This window comes from Sinohyriopsis cumingii, chromosome 18 (assembly GCF_028554795.1).
Source record: "Sinohyriopsis cumingii isolate HCF-2022 chromosome 18, ASM2855479v2, whole genome shotgun sequence".
Taxonomy (NCBI): domain Eukaryota; kingdom Metazoa; phylum Mollusca; class Bivalvia; order Unionida; family Unionidae; genus Sinohyriopsis; species Sinohyriopsis cumingii.
The window spans coordinates 76,713,687-76,733,311 of record NC_142978.1 but is presented as its reverse complement, the minus strand read 5'-3'; the positions used below and the strand labels follow the sequence as shown (position 1 = coordinate 76,733,311).

The window sequence follows — 19,625 nt, the reverse complement described above, 5'->3', positions numbered from 1 at the left end:
CATGGATGATAAAGGAGCTTCGTGGGTTGTCTCCTGTGACTTATGACAGTGTGGATGCTGATGGCCTAGTAAAGCTGAGGCAGACTTGTCGGCACCCAAAACTTTATTTTTCTGTGTGCTAGACATTTCAATGAACTAAATCAGATTTTCTTTCCTTTCCCAGGATTTTGTATTATCATTTTGGTACACTACATTTATATTTTATATGCTGAATCAGCTGATTTAGTTTGGTTTTGCCCAAAGCTTATGAATACATGATTACTAATGCAAGCTTCTTGAAAATTAACTGGTTTTCTCTTCACAAACTGTCGAAGAGGAAATGCATTTCGCACAAAGTGGTCTGACATTGGAAGATGTGAAGTTTTGCTACTGTCAGCACATACAACTATGAAATTAAAATGAAAGACTAAAGTGTGCAACATTGTGCATCCAATCAAACTGAATAATGGCAATTACGGACACATTTTAAGTAATGGTACTACAGACAAACGTATATTATCTATCTTGGTAAAGTACCCATTCACTATAAGATACCTCCGTATAAGATAGTTCCATTTCTAAGGTGGGTATGGGCATCATTTATATAATGTGATCCACTTTATGGCTATGATGAACAGTGTTATAGTGAATGAGTACTGTAAATGTCGCCTTCTGTTAAACACAGGGCAGGCGTATAATATGCCTTTCCACTGTATTCATGTTCAACACTTAGGTTTCAATTTATAAGTAACCTGACATCAAGTACATTAAGTAGATCGGATTAACTTGTCAGAAACCTTAACATGGGCAAGTTTAATAGCGACAGTATGAGATGAAATAAACTAATGAACTTTTTTCTGGAGGCATTTTTATGATAGAAATTGAAATATTATGTTTGATTTATTCTTTTGTAGGTCAGTATCAGTTGCAGAACATCATTTTGCCAGTCATTGTGGTGTCAAGTTGCTTCAAGTCAGCTGGCATCCTGGAAGTCAGGATAGCATGCATTTGGTGTTTCTGACATCAGACAATACACTTTGGTAAGCAAGTTAGCTCTTAGAAAGGTATTTAAAGCATTATAAATGTTTTGTTGAGTGTAAAGTTTTCAAACATTTGGAGGTAAAAGTCTTCATCCAGGGCAACCATTGGCTCAGAAAACTAAAAAAATATCTCAGTTTTACAGTAAGAAACTGTATGTCCATAAAATATTCTATTAAATATATATGATGTGTGTGTACGTGTTTGATGCCTCTGTGGCCATGTATATGCTGTTAAATATATATGACATTTGTAAGGATGAAAATTTCTGTTGATCTATGAAAAGCACATTAACTTGGGCCAGAGAACAATTAATTAGATTTTTGGGGACAGGTGCTTGTTAAATCGCTGTATTGCAATAATTTCTAATGTCCATGTCAGGAGAGGAAGTGATTCGTAATTAAGCCTTCATTTATTTAACCATCCAGACAAACTGGAAGGAAGAGGTTAACTTCGATCTTTGTATCGAAAATGTCAGATTTGAAATTGGCCAGAGTTAGTTATTTGGAAATCTAGAAGTCGGGTTGACTGCAATTTTGGTGCCTAGTAATAAAAGGCGGTAGATACATTTAATCCTGATTGGTTACACTAAATAAGGGGCATGTTTCCCACAAGAAATTTCCTAGCTTTAAAAATGCCCTCATCGAAAAATCTAGTCAGTCTGCATTTTTCCTGCAAGAGTAAAAATATAAGAGACTCCGAGAATGAATTTAGAAGAAATTCTCTCGTAAAACATTTATCCAAGGGACTGGATGTCTGCAAAGTCGATGGACACAATTCGGATGGTAAAAGCGAACAAAGCTTGAAAGCACATGGGGAAATAGCTCCACTTATGCATCCACTGAAGTATCTACTGACGTATCCATGTTTCCACCTACCCACACAAAGTTTGAGAGCCAAAAAGAGGTGAGACAGTAGGGAGGTTGGAGAGGGGGAAAAGCAAAAGGACCTAGAGGAACAACCACAGTGAAGTCGAAATGGACTGGAATAAGCAAGTTATGAAGTTGTACAAGGCAATGATTTCAGTTGTTCACTCGATTCTATGATGAACCAATTCTGTCATTTAAAACAGATGGGCTATTATATAAATATATTTGTGTTGGCAATTTGGTGAAAGATTTATTTAAAAAAGAAGTGTATCTTCCTATTGTAATGTGTTATCACAGTTTTTTTTCATGTACAGGGGCTCGTGTCATTCTGTTCTATATATCTGCTCAGTTCTCTATTCCACCTATAAGTTTCACACTTTATATTAATATTTACTTGATCCAGGCAATAACACCAAGGGCTATCATTGCCTAGATAACAAGAACCGAATAAAGCAGACACCTCGTAAGAAGGTACAACCTCACCAACACCACCACCAGTAGCACTACTACAACATTGTGAGAAATGTCTTTGCTTGCGATGTATCATCATTCCACCTTAACCTGTCATATGCAGCTAGACAAGACAGTATGTACCATTTCTCTCTCTGGCTGGATGCTGAGACATCTACTATTCCAATATTTTACTGGATGCTGCTAATATGGTATTTGATTGGATGCATCTAGATGAGATGCCTACCATTCCACAATTTGACTGGATGCATCTGACATAAAATCATTCATTGCTCATTTACCTGTGAAGACTGTTGGGATTATTTGTGATGCCCATAGACGACATCATTTGTCATGTGATAGTTTCACCTTTTGAAATTATTTTATAAAAAATTTTCCTGTGCATCAAGACATGGCAGAAGTCTTTATTTCTTGAAACCATGCAGGTATAACAAAATATATCATTGACCAATTTATTTTGTTTGATTAAGGCTGTAACTCTTTCGTCTACAAGAAAGAACTTGTTCTAAACATTTTCATCTAGCTATTTATGCAGACCTGCCAACTGTTACGTTTTTCTGTAAGTCTTATGAAAATTACACTCAAAATACAGACTTACAGCATACTAGCAAAAACTACGGAAAAATGATCGTTGCTGAAAAATATGGATACTTGGTTCAGCCGTGTTTTATTTGGATCCGGGTTTCATCTTGGTATTAGTGAAAATAGTCAGGGAACCAGACTAACTTTACAATAGCACCCCAGGTGCTTTAAACTGCACCTGTTTGTTCATATGATGCATCTACATGATCAAACTGTTGATTATAACATTTTTTAAAATTTGCATCCGGATTGTGATGCATGTTTTAAGATGAAAAATGAAAATAACCTTCTTGAAAAGTGTTAATAATCAACACAGAAGAATAGAAAGGAGTATTCAGATTCTTGCGAATAAAAGCTGGAAAGGACACAATTACGTTTCACGTGCCAATTTGATTATGTCTCATGGCGGGATATATTAGTGTCATTGTCATGTGAAATGGAAAAGAATTTCCAAGAATTATGTCAAGTTGAGAGATAGCAACAAGCCATTGAGCTACATGCTGATAATTCATGTTTAACCCAAATTACAAGTTTAATCCTATTTATTTTAAAGCCTTTTCTTTTTCTTTTTTTTCTTTCTAAAGTGTGTACAGTCTCCTAGAACCAGACAGTCCAGTACAGGTGATCAGCTTAGGTGAAGAAGAGCGATCAATCAACATGTCCTACAGCCGTCAGTTTGCAGTACTCAGTGACAATGCTGTTTCATTTGATTTTGGTACAGATGTTAAAGTTCATCTGAAGAACCAAGGATATTTAGAAACCCCTAAAAATCAAGGAAGTGTGACATTGTGGCCAGTGTATTGTCTTCGTGGCAATGGTGATGTGGTTGTGGTCTATACTGACCTCGAATCTAAAAGGTAATTTTATGCATTGATGGTGGACCCTGCTAAAGAGCAGGTAATGGAATTCAACAACATATTTATCCTTCACATAGAGTGTGTCTGGGGGAAGGGTGATGAATACTTGTGCATGTGTGGACATGCATTTGTGTAATAATGTCTTCTGATTCCATATTTCATTATTTCAGATGTGTGTGTGTGTGTGTGTGTGTTTATACATATCTTCTTGTATCTTGTTGAAATATTTCTTGGTCAGGAGACAAGCCTTCTTTAAAAAAAGAGGAGCGGTCTAGAATTCCCATAGTGTAATGTGCCATCTAGCAAAAGGCGTCCATGATCATCAGCCGCCTCTCTTTGTAAATTCAAATGAAATATTGAAAAACATCATTTCTGTCTGAAGGCATTTTTTTGTGTCTTTATTACTTGAAAGGAGCAAAAGGCAAGGCAGATTTTTCCATTTATATTGTTATCATGTGTATTTAATGCTTGAAAGGAGCAAAAGGCAGGGCAGATTTTTTCCATTTATATTGTTATCATGTGTATTTAATGCTTGAAAGAAGCAAAAGGCAAGGCAGATTTTTCCATTTATATTGTTATCATGTGTATTTAGTGCTTGAAAGGAGCAAAAGGCAAGTCAGATTTTTCCATTTATATTGTTATCATGTATCTCAGTTTGCTAGAAGCAGCATTTCCCATGCCAAAACCAAAGTTAAAATTCATCATATAAATATTCTTTACATTTGTGAACTTATTTTCCAGTTTGGTCAGATTGAAGACTACTTGCTTGATGTCTTATTCATTATCTTTTGTCTTGCCTGCTTAGCTATAGGTACGACATAGGTATCACTCATTCCAGCAGTGGTGGTAGAATCGACTGTGGTTAAGGTTTTGGGTAATGTTTTTAGTATGACCATATGTTCCAAACCCTTTGAGTGATAGGTGTCATACTTAGACTAATTTTAGAAAACTCTGCCCTTTTCTATCAGTGCACTCCTACCTGCTACTGACTGTCATGAGAGGCCATGGTAATTTACAACTTCAGGTGCATTTGAAGTTTTGGGGTTTTTTTATGCTCTAAGTCCCAAAGCCAGGGAAAGAAAGCGGTCTGACATAGACTGTAGAATCATTAGGCACAGCTCTTTAATATTTATGAATTCATATTCTCCCTTTTGCATTCAGAAAATGTCAAGGCCATTTGAAAATTAAAATTTACTTGTTTTAGGCAGATGAGCATAAAAGACAAAATTTAAAATTTATTTTCATTATATTATTATTATTATTATTACTATTTCAGACCTATTCACCTTGGGATTCAGGGCCCACTACTTATGCATCCTCCTGCAGAAGACAATTATGGTAATGATGCTTGCAGCATTCTCTACCTGCAGACCTCTCCCCCAGTCATTACTATTGCCACATGTGAGGGTAAACTGCATCACTGTATTGTTCTAGCCAGAGGTGTGGAGGATACATCAATGCATGTGAGTTACCCCAACTTGTTTTTACTTTGTTTTCGACAAATTTATGTTCATGGTGTATTGATTACAGCATGGTAATTATACCTCAAAACAACTTTGTGTAAGACTTTACAGGTAAGTTGTGATATTATATAGCTGAAAATGATTTAGATCCATTATAATGGCTTTGCCACAGTGGTTAGTCTTCAGTGGTAGTTTTTGTGACATTCTTAAGCGGATAATCCAAACTTCACAGATTCAGTATACTAGCTGTGGCACAGTGGTTAGTCTTCAGTGGTAGTTTTTGTGATATTCTTAAGCGGATAATCCAAACTTCACAGATTCAGTATAATGGCTGTGGCACAGTGGTTAGTCTTCAGTGGTAGTTTTTGTGACATTGTTAAGCGGATAATCCAAACTTCACAGATTCAGTATAATGGCTGTGGCACAGTGGTTAGTCTTCAGTGGTAGTTTTTGTGACATTCTTAAGCGGATAATCCAAACTTCACAGATTCACTATAATGATTGTGGTACATCGGTTAGTTTTCATTGGTAGTTTGTGTGACATTCTTAAGTGGATGGTCCAAACTTTATAGATTCAGTATTATGGCTGTGGCACAGTGGCAGTCTTTCAGTGATAATTTTTGATGACTGTTAATACAAATGGCTTAAAGAGCAGATAAGATATGAACAAAGGGCACAGTGCATCCAAGTTCAGGATGAGATTATGAAGTTCAGAGGTGGTCTTGTCCCTTTTTAGCATTTTCCCCAGCAAGCAGATCTGCTGGTGCATTATGCAATGGCAGATCTAAGTCTGTGCAGTTTGCAGTTGGACTCTTATAAGCGAGTATGTACAGTATATGACACCTTAAAGTAGTCCTTTGATTATTTAACATTAGTGCCTAGTGGTTAGAGCATCCGCCTTGGATGTGGGAGGTGGTGGGTTCGATCCCTGTCCGAGTCATACCAAAGACTTCCAAAAATGATACTAACAGCTGCCTTGCCTGATGTTCAGCAAGCATTAAGAGGTTAGTGTTAGGACTGGTCTGCCAGGTGTGAGGATACTGTGACTGGATGGGACATCATGCTACATGTCTGCAGCATGATGCCTCAGTGCTTGACATCACTGTAAACTGCCACACTGCAGACATTGTAGCAATACAACTGAAAAATTCTTAAAGCTATGTTAAAGGTCAAAATCACACACGCTAAAAGGCACACGACTGTTACCTGTTGAAAACACTGCAGTGATGTCTTGGCCACACTACAGACATCGTAGCGACATGACTGAAAAATTTTTAAAAATCCAAATTACACGCACACATTTAACATTAGTTGCAGAAAAAGTAAAGGCAGCTTACGCGTCAGGCTCACAGATATTGGGATAATGTGATCTTGAAAGTGGAGGAGGCCAAAGAACGGGGACAGGACAATCTATCTCGGATGGTCTACTACAGTGAAACTTGCCTATAAAAGACAATCAAGGAGACACCCCCAAAAAATGTCTCTTTTATTGACTGATGTCTTTTAAAAAGGTTAACAATTATTTGAAGTACAACAGTCCTTCACTGGAAATGAGCAAAAATACAGTCTAGTATGTAACATAGGTATGACATGGTTACCATTATGCTGATTTTATTAATTTTTCCATGTGATATTTTGCAGTATGACTGAAACATGATCTCATATAACACGGGTATGACATGGTTACCATTGTGCTAATTTAATTGTTTTCTCTATGTGATGTTTTGCATATCAGGTGACCTGACCTATTACACATCACACACATATTACCCTCATGCCACTTGTTAGTAAGAGACCATTATGTATGAGAAGGGATCAATAAATCTCCTTTATACATAGATTTCAATGAGTGCAAGTTCCATTGTATGAAAACAATTTGTAACTTCGGATTGAACAGGGGACCTCAGCAGTATAAAGCTTGCACACTACTACTATGCCATGTTTTCTACATGATGAAGTTTTCATCCAAAAAAGCACCCAGCTGACTATGTAAATATATTTATGTCATTTCAGTCTGTATCTTCCTGGAAAAGCAGTATGAGAGATCGATCAGTCAAGTACAATATGCCAGAAGAAATGTCACTTTTTGTTCACGAATCAGTGGAACTGGAACTTTCCCTTACTACCCCAGTTGGTTCCATGGATGTTTTCACATGCCCAATTAAGCTTTTAAAAGGTAAATGCATGTTTCAGTGAGCTTATATTAGGCAGACCTTGTTTTTAAAATTCACGCCACCTTTCAGTATCTTCAATAAGATGGATTTTATTTGAGCATGACCTCATCTCACGAGTTACAAAATTGAAATATTTATGATTTTATGTATAGATATTTAAGGTATAAATAATTTCTCATTGATAAGACTGTGACATATCTTTTAAGTCAGGTGATATTAGTTTCTGATTTTTATGCGAGATGTCCTGGATTTGATTTCCCATGGCAAGTACTGTATATGTTGATATACACCTTTTCAGATGAGACATAATCTTGCATCCATTTAATATCAGTAATACATAACCTGTTGCTATTGCGCAGCTTACTCTTTCCAGACTGTATGATGAGAATTCATTCTCTTTTATAACAATTCTGTGATGTTCTGGAGACCAACCCATGCACTAGCTCTCATTCTTTGTGGTTGAGCCAACATATTAACGTGAATTAATGCAGCCCCGAGTTGTCTAAAGTCCTTACCATTATGGATCACTGGCATCTCACCTCTGTCTGCATGGGTTCGATTCTCGGGCTCGGCCAATGTGGGTAAGTGAGAAAGCTTGCCAGTAGCTTCTCATGGGGCAGTGGTTCTTTCAGGGGTTTTCCCTGGTTCTTCCTCCACCATTTATACTGGCCGCCATGTATAGCCTATCTAGTGCTGAAAAATGATGTTAAACCCTATAACAACAACAACAACAGCAACATGATTTAAATCATGCTTCATAGAAAGTTCCCTTTGTTTTGAGTTGTAAGTTGTGAATTTAGTGTTTTCATTATGTGCATCATTTTTGTAGTTGGTAATGACCTATGAAGTATTGTCCCTCTTTAGAAATAACTCATTCACTGTGTTATTGTCATTTGTTTGGTTATATTTATTTCCAAAACTATTGTCTGGGTTAAACCCTCACATGCACACAGGCTTTCCAAGAAAAGTTTTGTCAGTGATAATTACTTTATTCCCTTTTATTAGCCAGGGTAGGTGTTTAGATAATCCCTATTCCTGCTTAATTGGTCTGCTGCCATGTTTTTATCCTGTTTTATTGTTGTAAAACAGCATGAAACATCAAAACTTTGCTATTTTATTCAATGAAAGGAGCTCACAAACTAGTCTTTGCCTTCATTTTTGGTGATTGAATGCCTATTCATTATTAAAAGTCAGTACAGGATAGTATTCCTTATTACTGTTATAGCAATTTTACCTAGCTGCTAATTATTTGTCTCAAGTAATCAAAAAGTATGGTTGACATCATCTTTGATTAAATCTTGCATATTTATTATTGGTTGTTTTAATTCTTTTAATCCAGTAATCAGCTTAGTATTGCTAACCTTTTGTATTTAAACATAGTAGTTGTTTTCATTATTTACTTGGATGACACCTACTTTGGATGGGTCCTTGGTGTTTTAAAATTAGTGCTGATTTAGAATACACACTTCATCACTTTTGCATAATACTTGCATGGACGTTTTTTGTAAATTTTGTTTTTGGCATTTTCTTTCAGCAATTTCTAAGCTCTCTGTGCAGAGGGGTGTCGGCACAGGGAAATCATTTGGGATACACACACCACCTGCCTGGCATGTTCTGGCTGTAAATGAACAGACGGTTGTCCCATTTGTAGTCTTGTGTTCAGACGAGGTCTGGGATCTTTCTGAACTTTCAAAAGAAAGAAGAAACTAACTTCTTAAGAATTTTGCCTTCTCCAAGTCCTTTGGGTGTCAGAGAAGAATTAGTAAAGTTCTGCATGGAAGGAGAAATGCCTTTTGTTTTCCAGTACGACAAAGATGGAATCACTTCCTTCCACAAGGGAGGAACAGCATCCTGTTCAGTTCCATAGGGTACATAGTGAGTTGTGCCCCCCCCCCCCCCAAATGATGGAGGAGCAGCACCTGCTACTAGCTAGCAGCTTACCATTACCTCCACACCCCAGTAAGGACAGTGAAGCAACCTTTCAGTCCCAGGTGCCTGTTGTTAGTGACAGGATCGAGCCACCTGGTAAGGGGAGATCCATGATATATCAGATATGACATATGGTCTTAACTGGTCAGTGGAGCCCTTGTGGTATGTGGATAAGGTTTAAGTTGAGGACCCCATCTCCAGACTACTATTCAATCCTACTTGGGATTGGGAATCAGCATAGAGATGCCGATTTAGGGAATGGGATCATGTAGACACTCCCCTACCCTCTTTAATCCCACTAAATCCCTATGAAATCTGTGATCGTCATTCTCCTGCATGCAGCCATGGACTTAAGGGCCTTTTCACCATATTAGAGAAGTCCATGTTGTAATCCATGGACTGACATTTTCCTCTTACAAACTTGGGCCATAAAGGAGGGAGGGGGAAGATCTCAAACCCCAAACACCCTAGGAGTATTGAGAGTCCTTCTCACCACCTGTTGAGTATGCCACTAAAAACAGTGCCTCTATTCCACAAGATGAGTTAAGATTAAGATGCCCCACAGCAGAAAGACATTGAGTCTTTATGTCCTTGTTGATCTCATGTGTTTGATGCAGAACATGCTGAGGGGGAACATTCTCCATTCAGGTCTGCTACCTCCCATCCTTCTTTGGAGGTGGCAGAGGAGGTGATCTGATCTATTGACAAAGTGGTTCATGAGGTTAACTGTCTTTTACCCTGTGATATGTGACCAAACCTTCAAGCTTCAACAACATAAAATTCTTTCCAGCTTGGAGAGGGATTTTGGGGATACTTCCTGACCAGATCTCTAGTTGCTCCTTCTCTCGGCTATGATCAAGGAGCTTTCCCTAAGGTTCCATAAGGGTCAGGAATTTTCTTGACACCATAAAGATGTGGTCTATCCCCCCTTCTACATTGAGACCCATGGTCTTTGAAGCCAGTTGCAGGTTTCACACCCTTTCCTGGCCCCTTAAGACTCTTATTTTGGATGCCAGAGTGGCACGAGTGATTATTTCTATGGTCCCTGGGTTTGCCTTCAACTTAAAACACTTGATACCTTAGAACAAAAAGTTAGGTCAGTAATAAACATAGCCTTGCATGTTAACCTCATTTTGGCTGCTGCCTTCAGCCCATTGAAAGTAAAATATGTCACCAACTGCCCTTCATTGCTTGTTGGAAGCATTGACAAAAACATCCAGGCATGCATTATCCTTGTTGTTAGCTTTATCAGTGGAGATTCTCCTTAATGGGCACTTCCCCCCTTTCCTAAGAGAAAAGGGGACAGCCCTTGGGACTCAGTCCCTCTCCAACCAACAGTGTGTCTCTTTTCCATTCATTCTCATAGGTGCCTGGCTGAATCTTTTTCTTTTCAGAGGTTGATGTGATATCTGGGTACTCCGTGTCATGAAAGGATGATACCAGCTTTGGTTTCATCTTCTTCCTCCTGTAAGGTATCCCATGTGCTTCCACTGGTTGAATCTGATGTGATTCAAGGAAGAGTTATGCTCTGCCCTCCAGTATGGTACAGTAGTAAGGGTGCTTAACAATCTCCAACCTTCTGCCTAAGAATTTCCTTGTATGAAACAAAAGGGGAAAATTTTGACGAATTATTGACCTTTCCTTAAACTGGTTCTGCAGTAGGAACCTATAAGATGAAGATCATAACCTGACTCAGGAATGCTATGACCCAGTGACTGGATGGTCTCTATCCATCTTCAGGATATGTACCCAAACACCTCTATCTTTTCTCGCAGAATTTGCTTGATGGAGATGTCCTCTAATTGTGCACTCTGCCATTCAACTCAACCAACCAGACCTTTTACCAGGGTTGTGGTGAGTAGTTGTATCCCATTTGTGGTCAGTAGGGACCTTTGTCCTCCAATGTTTCATTGATTGGTTGATCCACAATAGCTGGCTAGGGTCCCTCAGACTAGATCTGTCTTGCTCTTGGTCCATAGTAACCAGGTCGGTGTCTTTGACACAACCTAGAAAAATTTGTCTACATGGAGACAAAATTTCCTCATGAACAGAGGATAAGTCCATGTCCCACAGAGTAGACAAAATCTTGATGTTGTCTGAAGAGCTGGGAGCCAGGATGACATTATTGGCTCATCTTTTTCTGTCTCCCCGGGGACCTTGAACTCATCATGGGACCTGGTTCCACAAGGTAGACTGCATTCATGTCCTCTCCAGTTTCTCTTTCTGGCAATCTGGAAAACAAACAGGGACCATCTGAATGCTCATATTTCTCTTGGTCATTTCAAGTTGGTGAGCCAGTCGGGATTGGTTTTTGCCTGGAGTCCCAATGCATGCTTCCTAACCCCACAGATGCATCAGATTCCAGATGGGATGCTCATCTGGATATGGAAGGACTAATTTTTGGGGGTTTTAAGGTCTTGAGCAGAATCTGTCATTTGTTTCAACAGTTTGGAAATGAGGGTAGTATTGTTAGCCATATAATGGTGCATAGAGAAAATAAGTCTTTGCATGATGGTCACTGACAACAACATGGTAGCATACCTCGAGTGACAAAGAGGTTAGGAGGTTTGGAACCACCTTCACTGGGCATTCTTGAAGGGGCTCACCAATTCCTGGCAAAAGAATATGTTGGCAGATCTGTCCAGGAGGGGCAAGAAAGTTCACACATAGTTGTTCACTCCAACTGATATCCCAGATCTCGGGGTTTAATCAGGAGAGACTTTTATGTCCAGTTAGGGTTTACTTTTTTATTTGGCATCTTCTAAGGGTTTACTTTTTTATTTGGCATCTTTTAAGGGTTCATTTTTTTATTTGGCATCTTCTAAGGGTTTACTTTTTTATTTGGCAGCTTCTAAGGGTTTACTTTTTTATTTGGCAGCTTCTAAAGGTAGAAGAAAGTGTTGGAAGTATCTTTACCTCTTTAGTGCTCAGCTGATACATCAGCTTCCACCATTTTGAGGTGGTTTACCGTAAGTAACAGAAAGCTTATCAGTCCCTTACTGGACCACTCCAGTGGCCTAGTGGCTAAAGCATCCGCCTTGGATGCTGCAGGCTGCGGTATGAACCCTGGCTAAGTCATACCAAAGACTTATAAAAATGGTACTTAGCAGCTGCCTTGGTAGGAGCTCAGCATTAAGAGGTTAGTGTTAGGACTTGGCGGCCTGGTGTCAGGATAATGTGACTGGGTGGGACATCATGCCACATGTCTGCAGCATGATGCTTCAATGCTAGTCATCACTATAAACTGCCACGCTGCATACATCATGAAGATATGACTGAAAACTTGTTAAAGCTACGTTAAAAATCCAAATCACACACGCCCCTTACCATTCATTCACGAATATTCACGAAGAGGTTTGAGCCAGCGCTACTTCACAGCCTGCCTAACTTATTCATTTCATCGGGATATAATGAAAGTCAGATTTAACAACCTTGCAAGACCTTCTCTTTTTACCTTCACTTTTTGGCTCACCAAAGTGAAGGCTTATTTTCTTTGCAGCCATTAGTCATAGCATATGAAGTGACCCATGCGGATACAATCCAGCAGTAGTCTACATTTCTGATGTGAGCATGAGTATTCCTTGTGGTTTTTCCTTTCCCATTTGTGGGATTCTCAACCTTCTGTCAAACTGGCAGATTCAGTTGAACAGTATCAACAGGTTGTGTGTTACTATTATTCAGTTGTAGTTGGAGGGGTAACTATTACTTTCCAGTTGCTATTAGCAGATTCCCTCCTCCCTTCCCACACTAATTTTCCACTAGTTTAAATGCTACATCCTGAAAAGAATGAGGGCCAGCACAAGTTGGACCCAATAACATTATAGTGTCAATTGAAGGGAAGATAATTCTCATCGTACAGTTGAGGTTATTTTCTGTCCGAAATGAGTAACCTATGCAATAGCAACTGGTAGGTTTACATCCTTAAAATTTGTTTTACCAAACAAATGCACACACACACACACACACACACACACACACACACACACACACACACACACACACACACACACACACACACACACACACAGAGCTACATTTTATGTAAAGTCAGTAGTTATTGAGGAAATAAATGCACTTCACTTGACTCTTAGACTGAGGTGTATATCTGCTGCATACTTGTGCCCTAGACCTTTGTTAGGGATATATCTGCACAGTATGTGTATATTTGCTGCATACTTGTGCCCTAGACCTTTGTTAGGGATAGATCTGCTCTGTATGTGTATATCTGCTGCATACTTGTGCCCTAGACCTTTGTTAGGGATATATCTGCTCTGTATGTGTATGTTACAGATGATCTTATTCCTCAATAATGGGTTGTAAAAAGGCATTTAACAACTCAAAAAGAGTTAACAGATGATGGTTCTTATTATCAAAGACATATTTTTAAAGTTTTCAGAGGATGATTTAGGAAGTGTTGGCAGTGACATTAAATTATCATTTTTGTCCAGTTTGTCAGAAATTGAGACAAATAATAAAGAGAGCCACATTGTCTTCAAGTTGCCGAGTTCACTGAAAATTTCAGTTCTTTTGTTTTGGATTAAAGGTCTCTTCTTGAATTATTTACCTCTGGTATTAAATGAAAGATAGATTTGTGACTGAAACTAGGAAATGTGTGAAAGACATGTCTGACAGTGTTTAAACAAAAATGGTGTCATGAAGTGTCCATAATGTACAAGCGATGTAATGATCATTGTTGTGCAAAGCATAGCAGCAAATATCACCAACAGCAACTTCAAAACTAGCAGAACAAAATTGTCTACTGCTCTGGTGTCCTAAGTGGTTAGAACATCCACCTCAGATGTGGGACATAGTGGGTTTTTAAGCCTGTTTGAATTATACCAAAGACTTATTTTAAAAAATGTTTATAGCAGCTGTCTCAGTTACCATTAATAAGTTAGTGTTAGGACTGGTCGGCCTGATGTCAGGATAATGTGACTGAGTGGGACATCATGCTACATGTCTGCGACATGATGGGGAGTAGAAAGATAATGAAGAATTTATTTGGATTCATCAGTAGGCATAAAATAGGGAAGAATGCAGTTTCAGTTGAATTTGCCAAAATCCATTCAAAACTGAGACAGTTTTAACTAGAATAACCTAACCTTTCAAGTGCTTCACTGCATAGAAATTGAACAATTTTATTATGCTGGCAGTCAAAGTGTCAATTCCAGTATCTATTGGCATTTTATATGTGCCCAACTGTATTCAGTGATACGTCCTATTACACTGGCAGATCAGAATCTGTATTGTTCTCTTGAAATCATAAACAGAAAAAACGGTATAGACCCTGGCCTGTATGCCTGTAGAAAACATTATAGACCCTGGCACATTATGTGATGGCAGTTCTGGTATATACTTTTATACCAGTGCTGTTATAGTATATAGCCGTTGCATCGTATGATCATTGGATTTTGACTCATTGGCAGTGTTGACAAAATGGTGTTGGGTGATATATAGAACAGCGGTTCCCAAACTGTGGGCCGCAGGGTTATTCCAAGGGAGTCTAAAGGTACAGCTATTAAAATGGAGTCCAAAATAAAATATTTTTGAAGGGCCTCATACTCAAATAGTTTGGGAACCAGTAATATTGAGGTAAACAACCATCCCATCCTGGCCCATGTTTGTCCATTTCCAGATCATGCACCACAGCGAACAAATGTTTACCATAATCATTCATGTATTCAGTATTAATAAATTTCATTGATACAGTTTTATTATATGTAAATAGAAAAATTCTGCAGACATTTGTCAATGGCAAAAAAAACCATTGTGATTTTAGGCTTCAAAAATATGTTTCCATTCGGCCAAATGTCCCTGTTTTTTTGTTGCAAACCCTAGCACTTTTTACCCCCAGGGTATTTTTTAAAAAAATAATTGAAAAAATTACCCCAAAAAAAGATGAAATATTCCTGAAATTGATTTGTGGATCTAATTGAGCCATTTAACCCAGTACTTAAAGTGCTTAGTACATTGTATATGCTAATCGTTATAATAAATTTTAAAACCAGTGCAATATGAAACACATTTTTCGGGAGTTCTTATGAGAGCTGTAACAGCATATGGTAAAGCACAAGTCTTCAGTGCACTGGATAATAAACAGAAATAGTATTTGGGGTAGAAATATTTTTAAACAGCATGGATGTCCAAGTAAAAATAAATAAATCCTCGAGGTAGTTTTTTTTTATATTTTATAAACTGATTACTTAATTTAATATGCAAAATTTGTCAAAGATGGGCCAGAGTATCTTGATTTATTGTTTCCTTTGTTTTAATAGACTTTTTTATTTTGATTTTGCCTGAGTATAAACACTGTGATATAATCGCAGTGATATATATAAAAAAGGGGAATATCACAATAAATTGTTAGGCTCTATTTATCACAATGATACGCATGTTTTCCTTGTACCTAATTTTGCTTTCTCTTTCCTAGTTCATATGTACTGTATTTGTGGGCTCTTTTATCCTATGGTAGTTGTTGTTCTTGGGTTTAATGCCATTTTTCAGCACAAGATAGGCTATACATGGCGGCCAGTATAACTGGTGGAGGAAGAACCCTGGAAAACCCAGGGAAGAACCACCGACCCACGAGAAGCTACTGGCCTATGGTAGTAGGTGTAATAGTAGTTACCTACATTCATCACACCAAGACATAAATCTGAGTTCTTGGTTGAATAGCAAAGTAAGGGAATATGTGAAGTGGTTGTCCAAAGCCACTTACTGACAAAGGAAGGTGATTTAGCCCTTTTAATTGTGAGTGAAACAATTCATAAATGTATTGGTATAGTGGTCAGCTTCTTTTATGGCCATCCTCACTAGCAGCCATGTCTACAATCATGACAGTTTTCTTGGCACTGGCAAGTTTTTGTGTAAAACAAAGGTTCCACTTGTGAGCAACCATTCCTCTGATGTGTAATGCAGCCAGAGAATGTCAAATTTACCCCTCTCCAGCAGCTACATTTGATCTAAACATGTTAAAAACTAATATTTTAGTACTACAGTAAAGTAAGTTAAACGATTATTTTTTCCAAAGTCTGTTTCTTGGTGTCTGGATTTTGTTGCTGAGGTAATTGGTGGCTAAAGTACACTATAACAAGTACCACAAAAGTTTATATTGTACCATTATCTACAAACACTGAAATGAGCTGAAATATGTTGTGATAGGGTTATGGGTTTTACACTGCTAATTGTCAACATAAATTGGTCAAAATTAGTTAAATATACTTGTGTGGATTCACACACACAGAAATGAACCTTGAACAAAACAGTGTACTGTACTAGGAAAGGACGGTAGATATATAACTTTCTTTATTGACTAGGTATTTCATCTGCTTTATAAAAGTCCTATCTGCATGATTAAATGGAAGGAATAAATCTTAATGTTTAACATGTCAACATGTGAACAGAAAATTCTTACATTTTAAAGGAAAAGTAAATGTTATTCAACTCGGCAACAGTGAGAGTTCAAGAGTTCATGCCGAAAAATTTGATTTTGGAAAGATTCAAATAAACAGCATCTTAGCAGACAGGGAATGTAATCTTGAGACAAATAATGTTGAACTTGTGAAAACACATGACATTCTTTAACATAAAAAATTGTGAATAACATGACACAATAAAATTGGATAAATATTTCATGCTTAAGAGGGCCCCCGCGTGGCTGAGTGGTCTAAAGTGCTCTCCATTACGGATCACTGCCATCTCACCTCTGTCTGCATGGGTTTGAGTCCCGGATTCAGACAATGTGGGTATGTGAGAAAGCTTGCCAGTAGCTTCTCATGGGTTGGTGGTTCTTTCCGGGGGTTTTCCCGGGTTCTTCCTCCACCATTAATACTGGCCGCCATGTATAGCCTATCGTGTGCTGAAAAATGGCGTTAAACCCTACAACAACAACAACAACAACATCATGCTTAAGAATGTGTAACTGTTAATGTTCGTTCGCTTGCAATAAGTCTGTTCTTAAGACAAGAACCTTTTGATAATTAATTAAAAGATCTTTCTTCCTTCATACACGTATACACACCGTATACTTCTCACAAACATAGTTCCTTTCTAGGAGGGCCAGTCTTCTTATAAGGCCACTTTCCAGGTGCAGAAGGGATGGCCTTATAAGGAGTCCACTTATGTAGTGTTTTTAGTATGGCTACCCTATGTGCATGAGAACATGTGCTGTACTCGTGGTGTTGTAGCCAGCTGCAGTATTGACATTAGTAAAAGTACACCTTTATGTTGAAGTCACTATGTGCAGGTAAGCTTTCTATCTTCTGACAGCTTCATTTCTCGTAGCTTCAATGCAGATATCAATAGAGATGCTAGAAAATATATGATACTGAATCTCCTGAGTTTTTTTTCTTCTGCCACTTCGAACTCGAATAGCCAACAATTCCTTAAGCACTATGTTTGCCCTCTGTAATGACATTTTACATACTCTACTGTTGCCTTTGCCACAGAAACGTTTCACGTTTAATCATGTGAAAATGTTACCATATATACTTTCTTATAAGATGTGTCTAACTGCAAACTGCACAGACCTAGATCTGCCATCGCATAATGCATGGGCAGATCTGGGTCTGTGCAGCTTGTTAGGAGTAATCAGTAAAACAAGCAGCATTAACCCTGATCTGCGTGCATATTTTGCTCTTGCAGATCTCAATTTTATGCACATCGAGTTGTTTCTAAATTAAGCAATCAAAATAACAGCTAAGTTTCCAAGTAAGCATATAGGTCACATGGATAAAACATTGCAAACAAAGTTCTGGAATACAAGACCTCTGCATGAAAATGGAAAAATCTAAAAATTAAGAAGTATATTAATTAACCACAAATATAAATTAAAATCAAGAGGACATTGTACTGCATGAAATTTCATCTACATAGTTAGTAGCATCTATGTAACAAACAATATGTAGGTGAAACTAAAAGGGAATTCCAAGTGAGTCGGAACTCTTGATATCTGTAAACAAATGGATTCCCCAGTGTCTAAACACTTCAACCTACCTGACCACAACATAAATTGTGTTCATTATCAGATGCTACTGGTCTACAGCTGAAATGCTTCCCAAATAAATGTTGTCAAACTTGACTAATTCTGGGTCACTGAGAATGAAAATGATGCTTAAAATTGTTGATTGGCTCCAGTTTTGAAGATAAGATACTGGGTTATTATATACTACCCTTGACTTGGGAATGGTGGAGGATAAATGACTTAAAAAGGGCCTGGGATCTCAGTTTAAGATAGAAATGACTAAAATACATCTTTGATTGGATCTATGAATAAATCTATGACTGGGTTTGGACAGTACTTGCTTTTTAAGCAAAACAATGATTGTTTCAATCTGAAGCTGGTATTGTGTCATGATATGAATTGCATCATGTTATTCCTAGAATTCATGGATGATGCAATTATAGCTAAGCTTTCAGCACTCTGTTGAACAAATTGCCCATTATCAGCTCTAGAAATCATTCAGTGTCATGTTCTCTTGTCAGTGTTTGATTTTGCAAAGGGACACATTTCTGTTTAACCAAATTGAGCAGAGGTGTCTCGTACTTGTGTGGACAATAAAGATAACTGATGCTATGCTTGTGGGGAAGTAGCTTTTGCGTCACAAAAGTGCAATATAACTACTATGGTTAAGAAAGCCTATCACTGTTATTTTGTCTGCAAAATTGGAGATCAGGACAAGATGTGGGCCCCACACATATGCTGCAACACTTATGCAATAAATCTTTGCCAGTGGTTGAATAGGAAAAGGAAATGTGTGCCTTTTGCAATGCCAATGATTTGGAGAGAGCCAAGAGAACGTATCAGCAATTGTTACTTCTGCATGGTGCCTCCAGTTTGGAAAGGTGTGTCAAAGAAGAAAAAGTGGACTGTGCATTATCCAAACATTCCATCAGCTATACACCCAGTGCTCCATGGAGAAGGACTGCTGGTTCCTGATGCACCAGAATCATTCTTATTTGAGTCAGATGAGGAAGAGGATGAAACTTCTAGTCCTGAACCATCAATGTGACATGACCCATATTTTCTCTCATCCACCTCTAAACCACACCTCATAACACAAGGGTTTGAATATGAGGACCCCATCTTAAAATTTCACTTGGACCACAAGATACTTATAGTTGTACTTTTAGGCTCCTTTGGAATTACACCACAGCCCTCCAGGGGTCCACTGTCCACAGGGTGGGAACCACTAGATTGAAGAAAACAAATTGATATGAGGCTTTTCATTAAGAAGATATATGACAATTTCTTTTCCATCAAAG

The 19,625-nt window shown here is 38.1% G+C and overlaps 1 protein-coding gene across 1 annotated transcript in view; it reads left to right on the top strand.

Moving 5' to 3' along the window:
• Window positions 1-19,625, top strand: part of LOC149777019 (nucleoporin 88-like) — a 125,955-nt gene that overhangs the window by 20,037 nt on the left and 86,293 nt on the right. Inside the window, exons 3-6 of the mRNA XM_089941787.1 lie at window positions 894-1,019; window positions 3,524-3,796; window positions 5,073-5,259; window positions 7,273-7,435. Of these exons, the coding sequence (XP_089797913.1) occupies window positions 894-1,019; window positions 3,524-3,796; window positions 5,073-5,259; window positions 7,273-7,435 (749 nt within the window). The remainder of the gene's footprint in view (window positions 1-893; window positions 1,020-3,523; window positions 3,797-5,072; window positions 5,260-7,272; window positions 7,436-19,625) is intronic.